Source organism: Salmo salar, chromosome 10 (genome assembly GCF_965601325.2).
Source record: "Salmo salar chromosome 10, fSalSal1, whole genome shotgun sequence".
Classification (NCBI taxonomy): domain Eukaryota; kingdom Metazoa; phylum Chordata; class Actinopteri; order Salmoniformes; family Salmonidae; genus Salmo; species Salmo salar.
In genome coordinates this window covers 106007198-106032764 of record NC_138300.1, presented here as the reverse complement: position 1 = coordinate 106032764, position 25567 = coordinate 106007198, and the positions used below count along the sequence as shown (strand labels likewise).

Genomic DNA, 25567 nt, shown 5'->3' with positions numbered 1-25567 from the left:
ATCTGACCTTAAGGCGCTACAGAGGGTAGTGTCTACTGCCCAGTACTTCACTGGGGCCATCCAGGACCTCTGTACTAGGTGGTGTCAGAGGAAGGCCCAGAAATTGTCAAAGACTCCAACCCCTCAAGTCATAGACTGTTCTCTCTGCTACCGCACGGCAAGTAGTACCGGAACACCAAGTCTGGGACCAAAAGGCTCCTTAACAGCTTCTACCCCCAAGCCAAAAGACTGCTGAACAGTTAATAAAATGGCCACCAGGACTATTTACATTGACCCCCCCCCCCCCCCTTATTTTATTCTTATTTATTATAATGTTTTGCACTCTCTTGCACAGGCTTTATTTACACTCACTGGACTCTAACCACCCTCTCACACATACTACACTGACACACACACACACACACACACACACAGTCTTGTACAGCTGACCTTGTGGGACACACATTTCAGTCCCATTCAAAATTCTATTTTCTCTAACCCGTACTCTTACCCTAACCATAACCCAAAAACCTAACCTTAACCCTTACCCTAAACCTAACCCTAGCTCCTAAACCTAATTCTAACCCTAACACTAAAGTTAACCTTAACCCTAAACGAAATAGCATTTCACCTTGTGGGGAAGTTGGTCAAATTTTTGTTTGTTTACTATTCTTGTGGGGACTTCTGGTCTCCACAAGAATAGTTAAACACGTCCACGGACACACACACAAAACACACATTTTTCTTACTTTTTTAAAAGTCTGCATTGTTGGTTAAGGGCTCGTAAGTAAGCATTTCATGGTAAGGTCTACACCTGTTGTATTCGGCGCATGTGACAAAACAAATTTGATTTGATCCACACAGATGGGATGTGAAAACAAGCCTAGTGTCTCCAATTAAAACCGGATAAGCATCTCAGTTGGCAGGCTTGAGGTCAGTCACGACCATCGAAGGTCAAATGACCAATCGTTCTCTACTCTGGGCTTCCCTCCATAACATCTGTTCACGTTTGACATTAGGGCAGGTAGTAGTGGTATTGTGAGACAGAGATTACACAGACAGAGATCAGACAGATTGGATGGGGGCTGGATGGCTTCACAGTCACTTACAGCAGACACACTTGGACGCGTTCGGGTATTACTCACAATCAACTAGGCACAGGATCCTCCCTCCACCTGGACTGGCTAACGTCTCTGCACTCCCTCCTCGTAAGTCCACCCTGTCTGCCCTCATAACGTACCAAGTACCTCCACTACATGTCCTTGCAATGAACCCTCTCACTCAACAGCAACTGTGGCCATAGAGAGAGAATTATTAGAACGGAAAAAAGCATGCTTTACTCCTATAGGTACACTCAATATGGCCGCCTCTCCACCCATCACAGACCCATTGACATGAAAGGGAAAGCCCGTTTTATTTATTCTATTTCTATGGCAGTGGCATCATGAGCTGGGAAATCTTCATATCGACTCAGCATAAAGACATACGTGACCTTTCACAGCATTTCCAGTTGACATTTTCATTTTCAATGTTTAATCGGGGACTCCTGGTTCACTCCTCCCAGTGGTTGGTTATGTATTATTAAGATAAGATTACATTTACATTTTAGTCATTTAGCAGATGCTCTTATCCAGAGCGACAATTATACTGTAGCATTCTTGAGGCCCCGTACTGAGCTGAGGCTCCCTTGATCTAATGCCATTCAAACAAACAACTCCTGGGTTGGTCTCTCTCTTTGTTAGCCACACAGCAGTTAGTTGTTTGTTTTACTGCTGTTTTTCTGAGGGAAGGAACAAATGCTCCCTGTGTCCCTTTGAATAGGACGCCCATCGGGTGGCCAATCTAATCTGCCGCTCCGGAGGGATCGAACGCTGTACTTCGCTTTGAGGCTTCATGGACTCATCTCTCGCTCCATCCTTTAACCTTCACAGGAGCTCTCCTTTTTGTTTGTTATGCTAGAGGGTCTAATTTTAGTCAGGCAGTCAGGATCGGGCCGCTGGCAACACATTCTCTGTGGTAGAATCTCTGTACTTTCAACTCAGCAACCTTTTGTTGCTAAGGGACTGAGGTACTTATTACAGTGTTTTCCATCCATTTCAGGTCTTAAAAGGTTATGCAGACCCCCTGTAGCCCCCATGTATATATGAAGCGGTATCATCTCCCATCGACTCTAGCCTACACAAACACAGGCCACACAGCCTTCACAATGGAAATGTCAAAGGTTAATTCGAGTGATCCTCCACTCAACAGAAGGCCCCGGGGGGGGGGGGTTTGACGACCTGAACTCAGGTTTATATAGCCATGGTTACAGACCCCGTAGGACTCATTAGGATTGAGACGTCTCTTGACACCACCATCAGCAGCAGACAGAAGTTTACCCCTCTGGCCGGCCCCTCTTGACACAGCCCTCACATAACCATCACACAACCCTCCCAGACCCCACTCCCATACACACTCATATACACTAGCAGTGTGGAAGACGCTTACTTTAACTCAGACACTTGTTTCTTTCTTACTATAAAGTAAAGTCACACTTTCGTGGGGCTCTTAGATGAGGGTGTCGATGATGTTGAGAGAGGCTGACAGAGCAATTAGTCATCTCTGGGTGTAAGCCGGCTTTAAGTGCTCAGTGCTTAGAGGTATTACAGGCACTATTTGTCAGTCCAATTAACCAACTCATTTAGCTTGTGGGTACGTGTGATTCATTATTTATTGTGTCCAGGTTTGCCTGCGTTCCAGTGTTGGGCTGCAGGTTTCCAGGTTGGTTAGTGTACAGTACACCGCTCATATATCGCTGACAGGCGTTAATGTGTTCGGAAGCACTGGTGTGAACACAAGGAAGGAGGGAGTGTCCTCTGCAAACAAGGAAGTTTTCAGACAACACAACAGTAGTGAGCTTGATTACCAACAACGACGAGACAGCCTACAGGGAAGAAGTGAGGGCACTCGGAGTATGGTGTCAGGAAAACAACCTCGCACTCAACATTTACAAAACAAAGGAGATGATCGTGGACTTCAGAAAACAGCAGAGGGAGCACCCCCCTATCCACATCGATGGGACAGTAGTGGAGAAGGTGGAAAGTTTTAAGTTCCTCGGCGTACACATCACAGACAAACTGAAATGGTCCACCCACACAGACAGTGTGGTGAAGAAGGCGCAACAGCCTCTTCAACCTCAGGAGGCTGAAGAAATGTGGCTTTTCACCCAAAACCCTGACAAACTTTTACAGATGCACAATTAAAAGCATCCTGTCGGGCTGTATCACAGCCTGGTATGGCAACTGCACCGCCCTCAACCGCAAGGCTCTCCAGAGGGTGGTGCGGTCTGCACAATGCATCGCCGGGGGCAAACTACCTACCCTCCATGACACCTACAGCACCCGATGTCAAGGCCAAAAAGATCATCAAGGACAACAACCAACGGAGCCACTGCCTGTTCCCACTGCTACCATCCAGAAGGCGAGGTCAGTACAGGTGCATCAAAGCTGGGACCGAGAGACTGAAAAACAGCTTCTATCTTATGGCCATCAGACTGCTAAACAGCAATCCCTAACTCAGAGAAGCTGCTGCCTACATAGAGACCCAATCACTGGCCACTTCAATAAATGGATCACTAGTCACTTTAAATGATGCCACTTTAAATAATGCCACTTTAATAATGTTTACATATCTTACATTACTCATATCACATGTATATACTGTATTTTATACCATCTATTGTTGTTGGGAAATTGTTAGATTACTTGTTGGATATTACTGCACTGTTGGAACTAGAAGCACAAGCATTTCGCTACACTCGCATTAACATCTGCATGTGACTGATTTGAGGGATGGAGGGAGGAGTCGCCTGCGGTACTATGATTTACCACGGCGTCTAACCATATTTCAACTCGTTGTGATTTGTTATTCACGACATGATTGCATGGGATATTTCATTCCATTAGGCAGAGGGAAAATGTCACTACTTACCTCTCCGCTTATATTTCACTGAGGCCGGCATGGCGGGCTGCATCGCATCACTGTTTGCCAACATCACAGGCTGTGTCTCAAATGGCACTTTTGTGTAAGTAGTGCACTATGTAGGGAACAAGGTGTCATTTGCGATGCATCCCAGTGTCTGTCCGGTCTGCTCTTATCACTAGAGCCAAGACAACTTTAATGCAGGGAAACTTAAATCAGTTCTACCAAATTTCTAGCAACATGTTAAATGTGCAACCAGAGGGAAAAAAATTCTAGATCACCTGTACTCCACACACAGAGACGCGTACAAAGCTCTCCCTCGCCGTCCATTTGGTAAATCCAACCACAACTCGATCCTCCTGATTCCTGCTTACAAGCAAAAATTAAAGCAGGAAGCACCAGTGACTCGGTCTATAAAAAAGTTGTCAGATGAAGCAGATGCTAAACTACAGGACTGTTTTGCTATCACAGACTGGAATATGTTCCGGGATTCTTCCGATGGCATTGAAGAGTACACCACATCAGTCACTGGCTTTATCAATAAGTGCATCGAGGACGTCGTCCCCACAGTGACTGTATGTACATACCCCAACCAGAAGCCATGGATTACAGGCAACATTCGCACTGAGCTAAAGGGTAGAGCTGCTGCTTTCAAGGTGCTGGACTCTAACCCGGAAGCTTACAAGAAATCCTACTATGCCCAGCGACGAACCATCAAACAGGCAAAGCGTCAATATAGGGCTAAGATTGAATCATACTACACCGGCTCTGACGCTCGTCTTATGTGGCAGGGCTTACAAACTATTACAGACTACAAAGGGAAGTACAGCCGCAAGCTGCCCAGTGACACAAGCCTACCAGACGAGCTAAATCACTTCTATGCTTGCTTCGAGGCAAGCAGCACTGAGGCATGCATGAGAGCATCAGCTGTTCCGGACGACTGTGTGATCACGCTCTCCCTAGCCAATGTGAGTAAGACCTTTAAACAGGTCAACATTCACAAGGCTGCGGAGCCAGACGGATAACCAGGACGTGTGCTCCAGGCATGTGCTGACCAACTGGCAGGTGTCTTCACTGACATTTTCAAAATGTCCCTGATTGTGTCTGTAATACCAACATGTTTCAAGCAGACCACCATAGTCCCTGTGCCCAAGAACACAAAGGCAATCTGCCTAAATGACTTCAGACCCGTAGCACTCACGTCAGTAGCCATGAAGTGCTTTGAAAGGCTGGTAATGGCTAACACCATTATCCCAGAAACCCTAGACCCACTTCAATTTGCATACCTCTCTAACCGATCCACAGATGATGCAATCTCTATTGCACTCCACACTGCCCTTTCCAACCTGGACAAAAGGAACACTTATGTGAGAATGCTATTCATTGACTACAGCTCAGCGTTCAACACCATAGTACCCTCAAAGCTCATCACTAAGCTAAGGATCCTGGGACTAAACACCTCCCTCTGCAACTGGATCCTGGACTTCCTGACGGGCCGCCCCCCAGGTGGTGAGGGTAGGTAGCAACACATCTGCCACGCTGATCCTCACCACTTGAGACCCCCAGAGTTGCGTGCTCAGTCCCCTCCTGTACTCCCTGTTCAACCACGACTGCATGGCCAGGCACGACTCCAACACCATCATTAAGTTTGCAGACGACACAACAGTGGTAGGAACTGCTCCACCTAGAGGGCTGTTGTATCATCTACAGCCCTCAAACTCAAATTTTGACCTGGGACACCATTATCATTCATTATCAGGTAGAACAGAAAACCAGCAGTCTCCGGACCTCGTAGGGTAAGAGTTGAATACCTCTGCCCAACATTGTTATGAACCTAGACTGCAGTGTGGTGTGTGTGTGGTTGGGGGGGGGGGGGGTTGGTGTCATGTGGGTGCCGGTGTGTAATTCTGTGTTTGTTCTATGCCAGTAAGCTGCTCAGACTGGCGGAACGCATTTCTGCTCCTAATCACTGGTAGAGCTCTTATTGGCTTAACAGAATCAGTTAATATGCTGTAATGGGTGTAAATGCTCTTGATTAGTTGTTCTCTCCTCCCCTGGTGCGTAGAGGGTGGTCAGCCTACTGCTACAGCCTTTCTGAGGATATCTATATGCTCACTTAGCTTGGATTTGTACTTTGTGAAGACTATGAAAATACATAATGAATATATATTTTTTCATTATTTGTGAATATTAGGGATGCATCGGTACAGTGGGCCCACGGTTCGGTATGTGTCACGGTTTGTGGGCCACGGTAACGGTACGGTTTCGGTATCTTTATATTTAAGAAAAGTTTGCACTTGTATGACTCTCATACAGGGGACGAGTTTGCAACACGTAGCTCTTCATCTCCCAAACCAGTACATAGTGAACCATCACTGTGAGGTAGCTTCCAGTACATAGTGAACCACCACAGTGAGGTAGCTTCCAGTACATAGTGAACCACCACAGTGAGGTAGCTTCCAGTACATAGTGAACCATCACAGTGAGGTAGCTTCCAGTACATAGTGAACCGTCACAGAGAGGTAGCTTCCAGTACATAGTGAACCGTCACAGAGAGGTAGCTTCCAGTACATAGTAAACCATCACAGTGAGGTGGCGTTTTTATAAAAAAAATGTATTTAACCAAGATAGTCCGTTAAGAACAAATTCTTATTTACAACGACAGCCTAGCTGCCTAACTGCCTTGTTCAGAACAACAGATTTTTACCTTGTCAGCTCAGGGATTCAATCTAGCAACCTTTCGGTTACTGGCCCAATGCTCTAACCACTAGGCTACCTGCCACCCCGTTTGAGTTGGTCTGGAGGTCCAATTATCAGTGGAGAGAGCTAGATAGGGTGTCTGTGTCAATATGTTTTCAATTTCTCTCCGTGATGTTTCATAGAGTTTGGGAAGTACTTTGCCGCTGAAATGTGTGCGGGAGGTGACATTGTAACGCGGTTACATTGTTTTCATCAGGTGACAAAATCCTGAGTCAGTAACCACCGAATAGGGCTGCAAATCTTTGGCTATGAATACTCCCACTGCTTTCGTTATTTCTTAGTTTTTCTGAATTTGTCACAAATTGTTGTTGGAAGGCAACAGCGAGGGATTGTTGTGTTTTGGCTAACGAGTGGACTCTCCTTGCTCCAGCTCCACCTGCAAGGGATACGGCCAGGTGATGGCCACGTAAATGACACATCATGTTAGAAGTGTTTCCACTTGAGTAGCTGACGGTGGCAAAGCAATGCTTGCAGACTGTACTTTGTTTGTTTACGGTCTTCTTACCCTCGTCATCGTATTGACCGTTGAATCCAAAATGTTCCCACACAGCGGATTTGAAAGACGGCGGTGCCTCTTCAAATTTGCTTCTCTCTGTCTCACTAGCGCTCACCATTGTCAGGTTGGAGCTGAGAGAATATTTGTTTTTAGTTTTCCCTTTCTTCATGGGGCCCCTTTAGGGGGGTTTCCTACTGAGATGTCATTGCAAATCGTCCATAGGTGGTTTATTAAGGGGGAGGGGGTTGCGGTCACTGCAGTTGCTACGTTTTGAGATATTACTGTGGAGTAAAGTTTGTAAGCTATCAGGAGCCTCCTAACGGCCTGGGGCCCCAAGCAGTTGCCTGCCTTGCCTGTTCACAAGCTGCGCGTTTGGTTCTGTGGATCTGAATGTACAACGTGCATGTAGTCTGCAGCACAATAAGCACGTTTTGGAAATTATAGGAAAATGACAGGCATATCGTAATTCTGCGGTTCACGTGTGCGGATTGGACTGTAGAGGGCGTACCAAACGGTTCGACAACATACTGTGTACCATTGTGTACCGTTTCTGCCAACCCCAATTAATTCAGAACAGACATGTCTTTGTGATGTTTCTATTTTAAACCTCTCTTACCTGGTATCTCTTGCTTTGCAGTTGTGTGGCTGTGGGCTGCTGGGCGTGGGCATCTGGCTGTCTGTGTCCCAGGGCAGCTTTGCCACCTTCTCACCCTCCTTCCCGTCGCTCTCCGCTGCCAACCTGGTCATCGCCATCGGCACCATCGTCATGGTGACCGGCTTCCTGGGCTGCCTGGGAGCCATCAAGGAGAACAAGTGCCTGCTTCTGAGTGTGAGTTAAGATCTGGCCTGCCCACGCACGCACGCAGACATACAAACACACACACACATATATACAACTCTCTCTTTCTGTCTTTCTTCTCTCCCTCTATCTATTTCTCTCTGTACCCCAGTCACACACACACACACACACACACACACACACACACACACACACACACACACACACACACACACACACACACACACACACACACACACACACACACACACACACACACACACACACACACACACACACACACACACACACACACACACACACACCCAGCCTTCAGTAGAGCAGTCAGGCTAACAAGCTCAACGGGGGAGATGAATCCTCAGTAAAAACCTTTGGGGCTCACAGATAAAATTAGACCCGAGTGCCAGGCACGGCGGGAGTCTCCCATTCCTCCATGGCCATGGTCACAGCCTGATTGAAAGAATTGTCAGTGTGAGGCCCTTTGTTTCACATGCTGTCACATGCTTGAGTTATGTAGATTAGACATTCATTGTATTGGTAAAAAAAACAGAGAGCGCTGAATTATTTAATACAAAGAATACTCTTGTTTGTCTAGACTCATGTTGTTCCCGGAGAACTGTTAACTTAAGAGTTTTATTTCAAGTGTTATTTAAATAGCAAAGTTGGAAAAGATAACGCACGTGTAGGTTTACATAACTGAATGCAAAACTTTTTATATCAACTTGAAAATGAGGGGAGTTGGATTTTCAAACACCTCCAATCCCTTGGAGCAGCTATCTCAAACATCAGTTAAAAGCATATTGAATATTCCGCATCAGCACATCACTGTGTCTGCACTATGTGCTTTAACAATTTTGTATAGCATGAAGCGAGCGAGAGAGAAAGAGAGAGAGAGACAGAAATAGAGAGACGGAAAGAGAGAGAGACAGAAAGGGCGGGGGGCGTAGAGAGACGGAAAGAGAGAGACAGAAATAGAGAGACGGAGGAGAAGACGAGAGAGACGGAGGGGCAGAAATAGAGAGATGGAAAGAGAGAAAGACAGAAATAGAGAGAAGGAAAGAGAGAAAGACAAAAATAGAGATTAAAAATTTGAAAGAGAGAGGGAGGGCCTGGATCTTTGCTAGAACACCACAGTGATAAATAATGAACTCTGGTGTAAAGGCTTCATAACACATCACTGTAATATGTAACTTTTTGGGCAACCCCGACCAAATTCACATAGAAATGTACAGTTGAAGTCAGAAGTTTACATACACCTTAGCCAAATACATTTATACTCAGTTTTTCACAATTCCTGACATTTAATCCTAGTAAGAATTCCTTAGGTCAGTTAGGATCAACACTTTATTTTAAGAACGTGAAATGTCAGAATAATAGTAGAGAGAATGATTTATTTCAGCTTTCATTTCATTCATCACATTCCCAGTGGGTCAGAAGTTTACATACACTCAATTAGTATTTGGTAGCATTGTCTTTAAATTGTTTAACTTGGGTCAAACGTTTTGGGTAGCCTTCCACAAGCTTCCCACAATAAGTTGGGTGAATTTTGGCCCATTCCTCCTGACAGAGCTGGTGTAACTGAGTCAGGTTTGTAGGCCTCCTTGCTCGCACACGCTTTTTCAGTTCTGCCCACAATTTCTATAGGATTGAGGTCAGGGCTTTGTGATGGCCACTCCAATACCTTGACTTTGCGCCATTTTGCCACAACTTTGTAAGTATGCTTGGGGTCATTGTCCATTTGGAAGACCCATTTGCGACCACGCTTTAACTTCCTGACTGATGTCTTGAGATGTTGCTTCAATATATCCACATCATTTTCCTGCCTCATGATGCCATTATTTTGTGCACCAGTCCCTCCTGCAGTCCCTCCTGCAGAAAAGCACCTCCACAACACGATGCTGCCACCCCCGTGCTTCATGGTTGGGATGGTGTTCTTCAGCTTGCAAGCCTCCCCCTTTTTCCTCCAAACATAACTATGGTCATTATGGCCAAACAGTTCTATTTTAGTTTCATCAGACCAGAGGACATTTCTCCAAAAAGTACGATCTTTGTCCCCATGTGCAGTTGCAAACCGTAGTCTGGCTTTTTTATGCCGGTTTTGGAGCAGTGGCTTCTTCCTTGCTGAGCGGCCTTTCAGTTTATGTCGATATAGGACTCGTTTTAATGTGGATATAGATACTTTTGTACCTGTTTCCTCCAGCATCTTCACAAGGTCCTTTGCTGTTGTTCTGGGATTGATTTGCACTTTTCGCACCAAAGTGCGTTCATCTCTAGAAAACTCGTCTCCTTCCTGAGCGGTATGAAGGCTGCATGGTCCCATGGTGTTTATACTGGCGTACTATTGTTTGTACATATGAACGTGGTACCTTCATGCGTTTGGAAATTGCTCCCAAGGATGAACCAGACTTGTGGAGGTCTACAATTTTTTTTTCTGAGGTCTTGGCTGATTTCTTTTGATTTTCCCATGATGTCAAGCAAAGAGGCACTGAGTTTGAAGGTAGGCCTTGAAATACATCCACAGCTACACCTCCAATTGACTCAAATTATGTCAATTAGCCTATAAGAAGCTTCTAAAGCCGTGACATCATTTTCTGGAATTCTCCAAGCAGTTTAAAGGCACAGTCAACTTAGTGAATGTAAACTTCTGACCCACTAGAATTGTGATACAGTGAATTATAAGTGAAATAATCTGTCAGTTAACAATTGTTGGAAAAATGACTTGTGTCATGCACAAAGTAGATGTCCTAACCGACTTGCCAAAACTATAGTTTGTTAACAAGAAATTTGTGGAGTGGTTGAAAAACGAGTTTTAATGACTACAACCTAAGTATATGTGGTCCCATGTGGCTCAGTTGGTAGAGCATGGTGTTTGCAACGCCAGGGTTGTGGGTTCGATTCCCACGAGGGACCAGTATGGGAAAAAAAATGTATGAAATGTATGCATTCACTACTGTAAGTCGCTCTGGATAAGAGCGTCTACTAAAATGTAAACTTCCTGTAAATTAAAGATCTGTCATTCTCATTGAAAGCAAGTCTAAGAAGCAGTAGACCTGTTCTATTTCCTTGCTTCCCGGTCTTACATTTTAGTTATTTTGTAGATGGTCTTATCCAGATCGACTTACAGTAGTGAGTGCATGCAGTTTAATTCATACTGGTCCCCCTGTCACACTTTGTTGTTTTTATGGATTTTGTCTTGTATGGATTTTGCTTTTTGTTCTATGTTGCTCTGTCTGTATGCTACATCTTGCTTGTCCTATGTTGCTCTGTCTGTATGCTATGTCTTGCTTGTCCTATGTTACTCTGCGTGTGCTCACTGTTCAATGATTGTCTATATTGTAATTGTTTTTAATAACCTGCCCAGGGACTGCGGTTGAAAATTAGCCGGCTGACTAAAACCAGGCACTTTTACTGAAACGTTGATTGATGTGCACTGTCCCTGTAAAAATAAAATAAACTCAAATGTAGCCGTGTTGAATCGACCAAATCGCAGCCGGGATATGTATGCTCATCTTTAATTATATTTGCATAAAGTGAACATGGGAAAACAATAAACAAGAACGACTAGTAACAGTTTTTACAGGCTATACAGATACTTCAGCAGTGTAAAATAAAACAACCCACAAAAACCAGGTGACAAACACACTCCTAATATATGACTCCCAATCAGGAACAACGATAACCAGCTGTCCCTGATCGGGAGCCACACAGACCAACATAGAAACAGAAATACCAGAAAACACAGTATTTCTGCCACGTCCTGACCAAAAATACTAAACAACTACTCCCTCTGCTGGTCAGGACGTGACACCCCCGTGGGAGTCAAACATTGCAAGTGCCATGCTCTACCAGATGAGCCACATGGGTCTTCAGTTTTGTTTTTGCATCTTTTACTTTTGGTTTTGTGCACCAGCTTCAAACAGCTGATAACACAGTATTTTTGGTTATGGAAAAGATATTTCACTGTGATTTAGATGGTACAATGATTGTCTACATAATATACTTGTTTTGCCACATAAACTGAAATCAGGCAAACTATTAGAATTTTAGCAAGTAATTGGGGTATGCATAGAGCATCTTTAAGCCGTATCATATTGAGCCAATGGGTATTTCATATTTTCAATGGGTATTTCATGCATCTGCATTGCTTGCTGTTTGGGGTTTTAGGCTGGGTTTCTGTTTAGCACATTGTGACATCTGCTGATGTAAAAATGGCTTTATAAATACATTTGATTGATTGATATTCGCCCAAACCTTCCCAAACCTGGGAAGATAAATTCTGTCTGTTTGGAAACATCAGATTGGAGTTAGCCCTCTTTGGGCCAATCAGATCTGAGGTACCGGCCTGACATATTATCTGTAAAATTGTTCTGTGTACAGACTCTCTTCGTATTGGAACTATTTGAAATATATAAAGGTCAGAGAACCTTTTCCATCAGGAAGCTTGCGCCTAGGCTAGACAAGTTGAATGAGCCCATCGCAAAAGGCAAGATTGTTATGTGTGACACACTCGGCCGACATTGTTGACATGAAAGTGAGTGTGTATGCGTCCGTGCGCGCACACACACAAACACACACACACACACACCGTAATCAGAGCACTAACCTTCTGTCTAAACAAGCTGTTCCTGAAACTTTCCACACCCGGAGGAAATATGATAAACAAACTTTGTGGGACCTGCCAAAAAAAGACAAAACATTCAATGAAACAATCTAACGCTGAACTGGCCACCTAAAGATTCAATAAACAACTGTCTGTGCGATTTTCACTGTGATCCCTTGTTCATATAGACCGTGACACAAATAATAAACGTATAACAAAATTAATAGAACGCAAATTGAATTTCTGAATCTGCCGGTTGCTGCGCTCCCATGCTGTGAAGAAGGGACAGAGTAAATATTTAGTTGAAGGAGTGAGGAGGCACTGGGCTGCGTCCGTGGGAGATGAATCTGTAGAGCAATTAAACCTCCTCCACGCATGTTCACTGGCCCTCGGGCACTCACCTTCTCTCCATCTCTCTCCCTCCCTCTCTTGCTGTCTTTCTCTCCCTCTGTATCTCTCCATCTCCCTCTATTCTCCCCCCTCTCCCTATCTTCCTTTCTTTTGCAGTTCTTCATTGTCTTGCTGATAATACTGCTGGCAGAGCTGATACTACTCATCCTGTTCTTTGTGTATTCAGATAAGGTAAGGATGCTTTAATGTCCCCCATGTTAACCGTGTTTGACTATGATACATTATATGATACTCCAGAAAAACCTTACAGTTGCCCAAGAGTACTTCTCAGTGATCATGAAAAAGAGCGCCACCAAGTGGTGGTCTTTGAAATAGGTACAACTGTCCCAGAGTCCTGGCAAGAGGACTGATAATGACCAGCAGGAGACAGGGTTACAATCAGGGTTGGGGAGTAAAGGATTACAAAAAACAGTAAGTGTAATCCATTACGTTACCAGTAAAAATATTGTAATCAGATTTCAGATTTTTGAAAAACTAGATGATTACTTTTAAATTCAGAAAGGATGTTTGCGAAAAACATCTTTGACACTTCTCTGTTTTCTCAGTGACATTCAAATCAGCATTGAAAAAAGGCACAAGTTTAAGTTTGTTCCACCTGAGGGAGTCTTACCACAAGTCAGAGACCATTATGATGACACACCAAATGTGTTTGATGGATCGCGGGAAAAGAGCAGGAATAGGCTTTTGTAGGCAATAGTCCGATGTCTTTCAATGGTGCGTCTGCTGTCGGCACCCAAAGATTATCCAACTTAATTAAACGCTTGGAGGTAAGGATGACAGCAGTGGTGTAGTCTACGGCGATACGGATATCACTTTTATTGCTCAATCTAATTCATGCTGATAAAAAATAAATATGTAGGCCTAATGGACACATGCTCAAACTCGCACACTTTTGATAGACTTAAGAGGAAATCTGTAGTTGCTACATCCATTTTTGGACAGTACCAGTCAAAAGTTTGGACACACCTACTCATTCAAGTTATTTTTATTTTTTTACTATTTTCTACATTGTAGAATAATAGTGAAGACATCAAAACTATGAAATAACACATATGGAATCATGCAGTAACCAAAAAGTGTTAAACAAATCAGAATATATTTTATATTTGAGATTCCTCAAAGTAGCCACCCTTTGTTTTGATGATAGCTTTGCACACTCTTGGCATTCTCTCAACCAGCTTCACCTGGAATGCTTTTCCAATAGTCGAAGTTGAAGGAGTTCCCACATATGCTGAGCACTTGTTGCTGCTTTTCCTTCACTCTGCGGTCCAACTCATCCCAAACCACCTCAATTGGGTTGAGGTCGGGTGATTGTGGAGGCCAGGTCATCTGATGCAGCACTCCATCACTCTCCTTCTTGGTCAAATAGCCCTTACACAGCCTGGAGGTGTGTTGGGTCATTTTCCTATCACTGCAGAATGCTGTGGTAGCCATGCTGGTCAAGTCTGCCTTGAATTCTAAATAAATCAGAGGCAGTAACACCATCAAAGCACCCCCACACAATCACACCACCTCCTTCATGCTTCCCGGTGGGAACCACACATGCGGAAATCATCTGTTCACCTATTCTGCGTCTCATAAAGACAAGGCAGTTGGAACCAAAAATCTAAAATGTGGACTCATAAAATATATTTTGATTTGTTTAACACTTTTTTGGTTACTACATGATTCCATATGTGTTATTTCATCGTTTTGATGTCTTCACTATTATTCTGCAACGTAGAAAATTGTCTAAAATAAAGAAAAACCCTTGAATGAGTACTTTGACTGGTACTGTATATCAACTGAACCCTAAGCAGTTATTAGAACACTTGCTTCGTCAAAGACTCACTAACACCGGTCAGGGACTCCAGAAGAAGGATTGTTCATGTGGCACGGGTCCAGATGTGAGTTGAGGTGGAGGACAGGACTTTATAAAGGTTGTCTCAATCTGGCCTGTTGGAGACAACAAAAGAGTTCAGGGCCAGACTGGTGTCTCCAACCCCAGGATATGCCACTGATTGGCTGACGGGGTCAGCTGACTCTGGTCCATGGCAACCCGGTCCCTAACACATAGGTGTGAAGTGGCCTTCTGCAGCAGAACAATGGCTTCAGGCTGAGGTCGGGGGTTGGTAACCTACCCCAGCTGTAAGAAGTCACAAAGTTTGTCATCAGAATTGGGAGATTCCATGCCAGCGTAGCCGAAAATAAAATTGTATCTCAGATTGTTCTGGCAATTCTCACAGCGAAACTTAATTGGGAGGAAGGATGCTTGACATGCTTTTTACATTTGTATGAATTTTTTTGAAAAGCATGATGAAAGTGGCCATTTTAGGCCCTTTTTAGACCTACAGTATACATGCCTCCAGTAAGACCCTATGAGCTGTGAACCATACATGATGCAAATCAAATCTAATTTTACTTCTCATATGCGGCAAATACAACAGGTCCTTACGGTGAAATGGTTAATTACAAGCCCTTAACCAACAATGCCGTTAAGAAAAATAAGTGTAAAAAATAGATAAGTAAAAAAATAACAAAAATAACTATGCATGGATAATAAACAGAGAGTAGGTGGGGGGGGGTGCAAATAGTCTGGGTAGCCAGTTCAGGAGTCTTATGGCTTGGGGGTAGACGCTGTTAAGAAGCCTTTTGGACCTAGACTTGGCGCTCTGGTACCGCTTGTCGTGCGGTAGCAGAGAAAACAGTCTATGATTAGGGTGGCTGGAGTCTTTGACAATTTTTATCCCTCTGACACCTCCTGGTATAGAGGTCCTGGATGGCAGGAAGCTTGGCCCCAGTGATGTACTGGGCCGTATGGACTGCCCTCTGTAGTGCCTTGCGGTCGGAGGCAGTGATGCAACCAGTCAGGATGCTCTCGATGGTGCAGCTGTAGAACCGTTTGAGGATCAGCCAAATTTTTTCAGTCTCCTGAGGGGGAATAGGTGATGTCGTGCCCTTTTCACTTGTCTTGGTGTGTTTGGACCATGATAGTTTGTTGGTGATGTGGACACCGAGGAACTTGAATCTCTCAATCTGCTCAACTACAGCCCTGTCGATGAGAATGGGTGCATGCTCAGTACTCCTTTTCCTGTAGTCCAAAATCATCTCCTTTGTGTTGATCACGTTGAGGGAGAGGTTGTTATCCTGGCACCACACGGCCAGGTCTCTGACCTCGTCTTTAAAGACTGTCTCATCGTTGTCTGTGATCAGGCCTACCACTGTTGTATGGTCTGCAAACTTAATGATGGTGTTGGAGTCATGCCTGGCCATGCAGTCATGAGTAAATAAGGAGTACAGGAAGTGACTGAGCACGCATCCCTGAGGGGCCCCCGTGTTGAGGATCAGCGTGGCAGATGTGTCGTCAGGAAGTCCAGGATTGAGTTGCAGAGGGAGGTGTTTAGTCCCAGGGTCCTTAGCTTAGTGATGAGGGCACTATAGTGTTGAATGCTGAGCTGTAGTCAATGAATAGCATTTGTCACGTATGTGCTCCTTTTGTTCAGATGGGAAAGGACAGTGTGGAGTGCAATAGAGATTGCATCATCTGTGTATCTGTTGGGACGATATGCAAATTGGAGTGGGTCTAGGGTTTCTGTGATAATGGTGTTGATGTGAGCCATGACCAGCCTTTCAAGCACTTCATGGCTACAGACGTGAGTGCTACAGGTCAGTTGTCATTTAGGCAGGTTACCTTAGTGTTCTTGGGCACATGGACTATGGTGGTCTGCTTGAAACATGTTGGTATTACAGACTCAGTCAGGGACATGTTGAAAATGTCAGTGAGAACACTTTCCAGTTGGACAGCGCATGCTCAGAGTATACATCCTGGTTATCCGTCTGGCCCCGCAGCCTTATGAATGTTGACCTGTTTAAAGGTCTATCTCACATCGGATACAGAGTGCATGATTACACAGTCGTCTGGAATAGCTGATGCTCTCATGCATGCTTCAGTGTTGCTTGCCTCAAAGTGAGCATAGAAGTAATTTAGCTCATCTAGTAGGCTCATGTCACTGGGTAACTCGCGGCTGTGCTTCCCTTTGTAGTCTGTAATAGTTTGCAAGCTCTGCCACATCCAACGAGCGTTGGAGCCGGTGTAGTATGATTCAATCTTAGTCCTGTATTGATGCTTTGCTTGTTTGATGGTTCGTCTGAGGGCATAGCGGGATTTCTTCTAAGCGTCCGGGTTAGAGTCCCACTCCTTGAAAGAGGCAGCTCTACCCTTTAGCTCAGTGCGGATGTTGCCTGTAATCCATGGCTTCTGGTTGGGGTATGTACGTACAGTCAGTGTGGGGACGACGTCATTGATGCACTTATTGATGAAGTCAGTGATGTGGTGTACTCCTCAATGCAATCAGAAGAGTCCCGGAACATGTTCCAGTCTGTGCCTGCTAAACAGTTCTGTAGCTTAGCATCTGCGTCATCTGACCACTTCTCTATTGACGAGATTGCTTGGAAGCAGGAATCAAGAGGATAGAAATATGGTCAGATTTGCCAAATGGAGGGCGAGGGAGAGCTTTGTTCACGTCTCTGTGTGTGGACTAAAGGCGGTCTTAAGTTTTTTTTCTTGGGTTGCTCATTTAATGTGCTGGTAGAAATGAGGTAAAACGGATTTAAGTTTCCCTGCATTAAAGTCCCTGGGCTACTAGGAGTGCCGCCTCTGGATGAACGTTTTCCTGTTTGCTTATGGCCTTATACAGCTCATTGCATGCGGCCTTAGTGCCAGCATTGGTTTGTGGCACTAAATAGACAGCTACGAAAAATATAGATGAAAACTCGGTAAATAGTGTGGTCTACAGCTTATCATGAGATACTCTACCTCAGGAGAGCAAAACCTTGAGACTTCCTCACTATTAGATTTCGTGCACTAGCTGTTGTTTACAAATATACACAGACCGCTACCCCTTGTCTTACCGGAGGCGGTTGTTCTTTCTTGCCAATGCAGCGTTAATCCCACCAGCTGTATGTTATTCATGTCGTCGTTCAGCCACGACTCGGTGGAACATAAGATATTACAGTTTTTAATGTCCCATTGGTAGGATATTCGTGATCATAGCTCGTCCATTTTGTTATCCAATAATTGTACGTAGGCTAAAAGGACTGATGGTGGAGGCAGATTACCCACTCGCCGTCGGATCTTTACAAGGTACCCCAACCTACATTCCCGATATCTTCGTCTCTTTCTCATGCGAATCACAAGGATTTGGGCTTTGTCAGATGTCTGAAGTAAAGAAAATATTTGTCCAGTACGAGGTGAGTAATTGCTGTCCTGATATCTAGAAGCTCTTTTCGGGCATAAGAGACGGTGGCTGAAGCATTAAGTACAAAATAAGTAACAAATAACGTGAAAAAACACACACAATAGCACAATTGGTTAGCAGATCGTAAAACGGCGCCATTCTAATAATACAAACAACATATTGGTGTCATTATATTCCTTATAGTATGCTGTTCTAAAATATGAAGTATGTCTTCATTCTGAAATAAAAAATCTGATTTAATTTATTCAGTATTACAAATATTAATATCTGAAAAGTTGCCTTTTTGACTTTGCTTAAGACATTGTTTGGTACAATATACTCTTCAAGTACAGCAAATTTCCAGGGTGGGCTCTCTGCTAATTCTGAAGGTAAGGTACATTTTACGAGCACCACCAACACAGTGAATGGGAAAATGGATTCAAAGTGAACTCCCTCTTCTGATGATTTGCTGAATGTGCAGTCCTAAAGGAAGGCTGTAATTGGTTAAAAACCTATAATGTCAATTAATATGTATAATTTGGGTCATATAATTAAAAGTACCGGAGAGCCCAATCTGGAAATTTGACGTGTTTGAAGAGTATATTGTTACAAACAAATCAAATAGGGTACTTTTGAGATAGTAATATTCATATTTTTTATGTTGAATAAATTCATTTGAAAAATAGTATTTCAGAATCTAGACATACTCAATATTTGAGAGCACCCTCTAATGACACCATTATGTTGTCTGTATCATGTATGGTTCACAGATCAGGGTCTTACTGCAGCCATGTATAGATCTAAAAAGGGCCTAAAATGTCCACATTCATCATGAATTTAAAAAAAAAAGGTTTGTGATGCAAATTGTATAAGCATGTCAAATGTCCTTCCTCCCAATGAAGTTACAATGTGTCAATTGCCAGAACATTTTCGGCCAACTCTGGGGTGGAATCTCCCAATTCAATTAACATCTACTTACCCTAAGTTACTTATCATGTATTAGGCCTGACATGAAAACCGACATGAAACATGCAGACATACTGCATATTTTCACACATACACAAACACACACGCACCCCAAGACACAAATGGTGTCATGTACATAAACACGGCCCAGTTGTTCTATGCTGAGTGTCCTCAGTCTCCCCTTTCAAAGACACTTGTCTCACAGCGAGAGTTTAAGCGTCTTTACCCCTCAGATGTGACCCCCAGGGTTAAAAAGATCACAGGTCAGCCTGCACAATGCAGTCTAACCCCTGGCCAGTTGGCTCGATGTAATTGCTCCTGAGCTCTGTTTTAGCCCCACTCTCTTATTTCCCCCACCTAAAGCTTTAGATCAGCATTTCCCATGACCCCTAGAGCCAGGGATGGAGCTATGTACTGCTATGTATGGCCAGGGTCTGAGAATCTGAGAACACTGGATAGCATGTAAAGCTCATGAGATTATTGACCGCCATGGGTGAAGTCTTAAAATCAACCTATAAATGTTCACAGATAGATGACGCACCCAAATATTTCAAATCAAAGTTTATTTGTCACGTACATAGATTTGCAGGAGTTATAGCAGGTGCAGTGAAATGCTTATGTTACTAACTCCAACCCGTGCAGTAGAATGTCATGGAAATACAATGCAAATACACACAAAAAGAAATGACAGAAAGAAAATGGTATGTACAGTAGTAGTTATATTAAGATGAGCTATGTCGAGAATACAGTATATACTGTACATACACACTGAGTAAACATCCAGTATATAAGCAGAATAAACATACATCTTGTGTAGGTCAAATGGACCAGCAATGAAATGGTGAAATTATCCTCTTTTTTCCAAGGGCTTTGTATGAAATAAACAAAAATGAGTCAGGGAAAAATCTTTCTTTATATATTCAAAGTCGTTTCCCTCCGGGACATAAGTTAATTCTCTTTGGGGTTATTGCTCAACCTCTTTGAGGTTATTGCTCAAATTCAGCTTCTCCAACAGATAAAGCAGTTAGCACCCGATCCATTCAGAGATTTGAATCTCTCCCTGTCTCCCAGGAAGGCAGGCAGGCACACACTATCAGGAGTCACCAGCTTAATTAACATCATAAACCCAAACGAGAGCCTTTCCAAAGGATCTGATAGGAGAGTACTTGACAGCAGTCTCAGATCACCTGTGAAGGTGTGGGGTGATCGGCAGTCAGAGAAGCCTGGGCTCGTGTCCACTCAGAGTAGAAGTGCTGATCTAGGATCAGTTTTGACTTTTAGATTTTTTTTTTTTTTTTTTACCTTACTTTACCAGGTATAAATAGACAGGGGGACTTGGGAGTGCTGATTATAGGATCAGTACCCCTCTGTCAATGTAATCTTGTTCATTAAGACCTAAAAGGCAAAGGCACTCCTACTTTAGATCATCAAAGACATCAACCACCCCTAGCCACGGCCTGTTCACCCCGCTACCATCCAGAAGGCAAGGTCAGTACAGGTGCATCAAAGCCATCAGGTACAGGTGCATTAAATAGCCATCACTAGCCGGCTACCACCCATTTACTCAACCCTGCACCTTAGAGGCTGCTGTCCTATATACATAGACATGGAATCACTGGTCACTTTAATAATGGAACACTAGTCACTTTATTAATGTTTACATACTGCTTTACTCATTTCATATGTAAACACAGCAAAAAAAGAAACATCCTCTCACTGTCAACTGTGTTTATTTTCAGAAAATTAACAGGTCTAAATATTTGTATGAACATAACAAGATTCAACAACTGAGACATAAACTTAACAAGTTCCACAGACATATGACTAACAGACATGGAATAATGTGTCCCTGAACAAAGGGGGGTTCAAAATCAAAAGTAACAGTTTGGCCACCAGCTGCATTAATTACTGCAGTGCATCTCCTCATGGACTGCACCTGATTTGCCAGTTCTTTCTGTGAGATGTTACCCCACTCTTCCACCAAGGCACCTGTATGTTCCCGGACATTTCTGGGGAGAATGGCCCTAGCCCTCACCCTCATTCCTTCGGCGATAAACGCGAATCCGACCATCACCCCTGGTGAGACAAAACCGCGACTCGTCAGTGAAGAGCACTTTTTGCCAGTCCTGTCTGGTCCAGCAACGGTGGGTTTGTGCCCATTGCCAGTGATGTCTGGTGAGGACCTGCTTTACAACAGGCCTACAAGCCCTCAGTCCAGCCTCTATCAGCCTATTGCGGACAGTCTGAGCACTGATGGAGGGATTGTGCGTTCCTGGTGTATCTCGGGCATTTGTTGTTGCCATCCTGTACCTGTCCCGCAGGTCAAATCAAATCAAAGTTTATTTGTCACGTGCGCCGAATACAACAGGTGTAGACCTTACAGTGAAATGCTTACTTACAGGCTCTAACCAATAGTGCAAAAAAAGGTATTAGGTGAACAATAGGTAGGTAAAGAAATTAAACAACTGTAAAAAGACAGGCTATATACAGTAGCGAGGCTATAAAAGTAGCGAGGCTACATACAGACACCGGTTAGTCAGGCTGATTGAGGTAGTATGCACATGAATGAATAGTTAAAGTGACTATGCATATCTGATAAACAGAGAGTAGCAGCAGTGTAAAAAGAGGGTTTGGGGGGGGCACACAATGCAAACAGTCCAGGTAGCCATTTGATTACCTGTTCAGGAGTCTTATGGCTTAAGGGAAAAACTGTTGAGAAGCCTTTTTGTCCTAGACTTGGCACTCCGGTACCGCTTGCCATGCTGTAGTAGAGAGAACAGTCTATGACTGGGGTGGCTGGGGTCTTTGACAATTTTTAGGGCCTTCCTCTGACACCGCCTGGTGTAGAGGTCCTGGATGGCAGGCAGCTTAGCCCAAGTGATGTACTGGGCCATATGCACTACCCTCTGTAGTGTCTTGCGGTCAGAGGCCGAGCAATTGCCGTACCAGGCAGTGATGCAACCAGTCAGGTTGCTCTCGATGTTGCAGCTGTAGAACCTTTTGAGGATCTCAGGACCCATGCCAAATCTTTTTCGTTTCCTGAGGGGGAATAGGCTTTGTCGTGCCCTCTTCACGACTGTCTTGGTGTGTTTGGACCATTGTAGTTTGTTGTTGGTGTGGACACCAAGAAACTTGAAGCTCTCAACCTGCTCCACTACGTGAGTGCTACGGGTCTGTAGTCATTTAGGCAGGTTTCCTTTGTGTTCTTGGGCACAGGGACTATGGTGGTCTGCTTGAAACATGTAGGGTTTTACAGACTCAATCAGGGACATGTTGAAAATGTCAGTGAAGACACCTACCAGTTGGTCAGCACATAGCCGGAGCACACGTCCTGGTAATCCGTCTGGCCTTGCAGCCTTGTGTATGTTGACCTGTTTAAAGGTCTTACTCACATCGGCTACGGAAGCGTGATCACACAGTCGTCCAGAACAGCTGATGCTCTCATGCATGCCTCAGTGTTGCTTGCCTCGAAGCGAGCACAGAAGTGATTTAGCTTGTCTGGTAGGCTCGTGTCACTGGGCAGCTCACGGCTGTGCTTCCCTTTGTAGTCTGCAATAGTTTGCAAGCCCTGCCACATAAGATGAGCGTCAGAGCCGGTGTAGTATGATTCAATCTTAGCCCTGTATTGACGCTTTGCCTGTTTGATGGTTCGTCGCAGGGTATAGCAGGATTTCTTGTAAGCTTCCGGGTTAGAGTCCCGCACCTTGAAAGCGGCAGCTCTACCCTTTAGCTCAGTGCAGATGTTGCCTGTAATCCATGGTTTCTGGTTGAGGTATGTACGTACAGTCACTGTGGGGACGACGTCCTCGATGCACTTATTGATAAAGCCAGTGACTGATGTGGTGTACTCTTCAATGCCATCGGAAGAATCCCGGAACATGTTACAGTCTGTGATAGCAAAACAGTCCTGTAGTTTAGCATCTGCTTCATCTGACCACTTTTTTATAGACCGAGTCACTGGTGCTTACTGCTTTAATTTTTGCTTGTAAGCAGGAATCAGGAGGATAGAGTTTTGGTCGGATATACCAAATAGAGTGCGAGGGAGAGCTTTGTACGCGTCTCTGTGTATGGAGTACAGGTGATCTAGAATTTCTTTCCCTCTGGTTGCACATTTAACATGTTGATGGAAATTTGGTAGAACTGATTTAAGTTTCCCTGCATTAAAGTATCTGGCCACTAGGAGCGACGCCTCTGGGTGAGTGGTTTCCTGTTTGCTTACTTCCTTATACAGCTGACTGACTGCGGTCTTAGTGCTAGCATCTGTCTGCGGTGGTAAATAAACAGCCACGAAAGGCATAGCTGAAAACTCTCTAGGCAAGTAGCGTGGCCTGCAATTTATCACATTATACTCTACTTCAGGCGAGCAAAATCTAGAGACTTCCTTAGATGTAATGTTCGGATGTACCGATCCTGTCCAGGTGTTGTTACACGTGGTCTGCCACTGCGAGGACGATCAGCTGTCCGTCCTGTCTTCCTGTAGCGCTGTCTTAGGCGTCTCACAGTAAGGACATTGCAATTTATTGCCCTGGCCACATCTGCAGTCCTCATGCCTCCTTGCAGCTTGCCTATGGCATGTTCACGCAGATGAGCAGGGACCCTGGGCATCTTTCTTTTGGTGTTTTTCAGAGTCAGTAGAAAGGCCTCTTTAGTGTCCTAAGTTTTCATAACTGTGATCTTAATTGCCTACCGTCTGTAAGCTGTTAGTGTCTTAACGACCGTTCCACAGGTGCATGTTCATTAATTGTTTATGGTTCATTGAACAAGCATGGGAAACAGTGTTTAAACCCTTTACAATGAAGATCTGTGAAGTTATTTGGATTTTTACAAATTGTCTTTGAAAGACAGGACAGGGTCCTGAAAAAGGGACATTTCGTTTTTGCTGAGTTAATATACTGTATTCTATTCTACTGTATTTTAGTCAATGCCACTCGATATTGCTTGTCCTAATATTTATATATTTCTTAATTCCATTATTTTACTTTTAGATTTGTGTGTATTGTTGTGAATTGTTAGATATAACTGCACTGTTGGAGCTAGGAGCACAAGCATTTCACTACACCCGCAATAACATCTGCTAAATATGTGTATGTGACCAATAAAATTTGATTTGATTAGACTCTGAAAGGCTTTATGAATACAGGCCCTGATCCTAGATCAGCTCTGCTACTTGGAGTGGCTTTGTAAATACAGACCCTGCCATTTTGTGCTGTAAGACCGACTCTAGGCTTTACTGTAAGAGTTGTCTCAAGTTAGTTGTATTCAAATCCAGTCAATAGCTCCAGTGGTTTCTGAGCCCTCTGTCTACTGTGTGTATCTCAAAATCAAATCAAATGTAACTTTATTGGTCACATACACATGGTTAGCAGATGTTAATGCGAGTGTAGCAAAACGCTTTGTGCTTCTAGTTCCGACAGTGCAGTAATATCTAACAAGTAATCTCACAATTCCCCAACAACTACCGAATACACACAAATCTAACAAGTAATCTAACAATTCCCCACCAACTACCTAATTGTAACGGCTGTCTGAGGAAGTGGACCAAAATGCGGCGGAGTTAGTGTTCAACATGATTTAATTAAGTAACGTGAACACTGTACAAACAAAACAAGAAAAACTGACAGCCAACACAGTCCTGTCAGGTGCAACCACTGTGACAAGAACAATTACCCACGAAACACAAAGGAAACGTAGGCAACTTATGTGTGACTCCCAATCAGCCACAACCCACTACAGCTGTGCCTGATTGGAAGTCACACGGCCAAAATCAACGAAACAATCAAAACACCCACTCTTTTCTGCCACGTCCTGACCCAACTACACCCTCTACTGGTCAGGACGTGACACTAATACACACACATCTAAAGGGGTGAATGAGAATATGTACATATAAGTATATGGATGAGCGATGTCCGAGCGGTATAGACAAGGTGCAGTAGATGGTATAAAATACAGTATATACATGTGATATGAGTAATGTAAGATATGTAAACATTATTAAAGTAAAGTGGCATCATTTAAAGTGACTAGTGATCCATTTATTGAAGTGGCCAGTGATTGGGTCTCTATGTAGGCAGCAGCTTCTCTGAGTTAGGGATTGCTGTTTAGCAGTCTGATGGCCATAAGATAGAAGCTGTTTTTCAGTCTCTCGGTCCCAGCTTTGATGCACCTGTACTGACCTCGCCTTCTGGATGGTAGCGGTGTAAACAGGCAGTGGTTTAAACAGGATGGTAGCGATGTGAACTCCACTTGCACATTAAGGTTAGATGAAGGGACGATAACGCGGATGGCCTGAAATGTATCTTCTTTTATTGGTCTCTAAATGTCATTCAAATGTAAAGCTGTTACTGCAAATTGTGTGTTATTGAATGTGGCATGTCTTG

The 25567-nt window shown here is 43.9% G+C and overlaps 1 protein-coding gene across 4 annotated transcripts in view; it reads left to right on the top strand.

The window, feature by feature from the left end:
• The window catches only part of LOC106561385 (tetraspanin-9), a 308158-nt gene that overhangs the window by 265311 nt on the left and 17280 nt on the right, over positions 1 to 25567 (top strand). For 3 of the 4 annotated variants that reach the window (XM_014125280.3, XM_082957325.1, XM_014125279.3), the window contains 2 exons: positions 7833 to 8024; positions 13102 to 13176. In XM_014125280.3, coding sequence (XP_013980755.1) covers positions 7833 to 8024; positions 13102 to 13176 — 267 coding nt within the window. The remainder of the gene's footprint in view (positions 1 to 7832; positions 8025 to 13101; positions 13177 to 25567) is intronic. The other variant, XM_045688331.2, reaches the window with a different exon arrangement.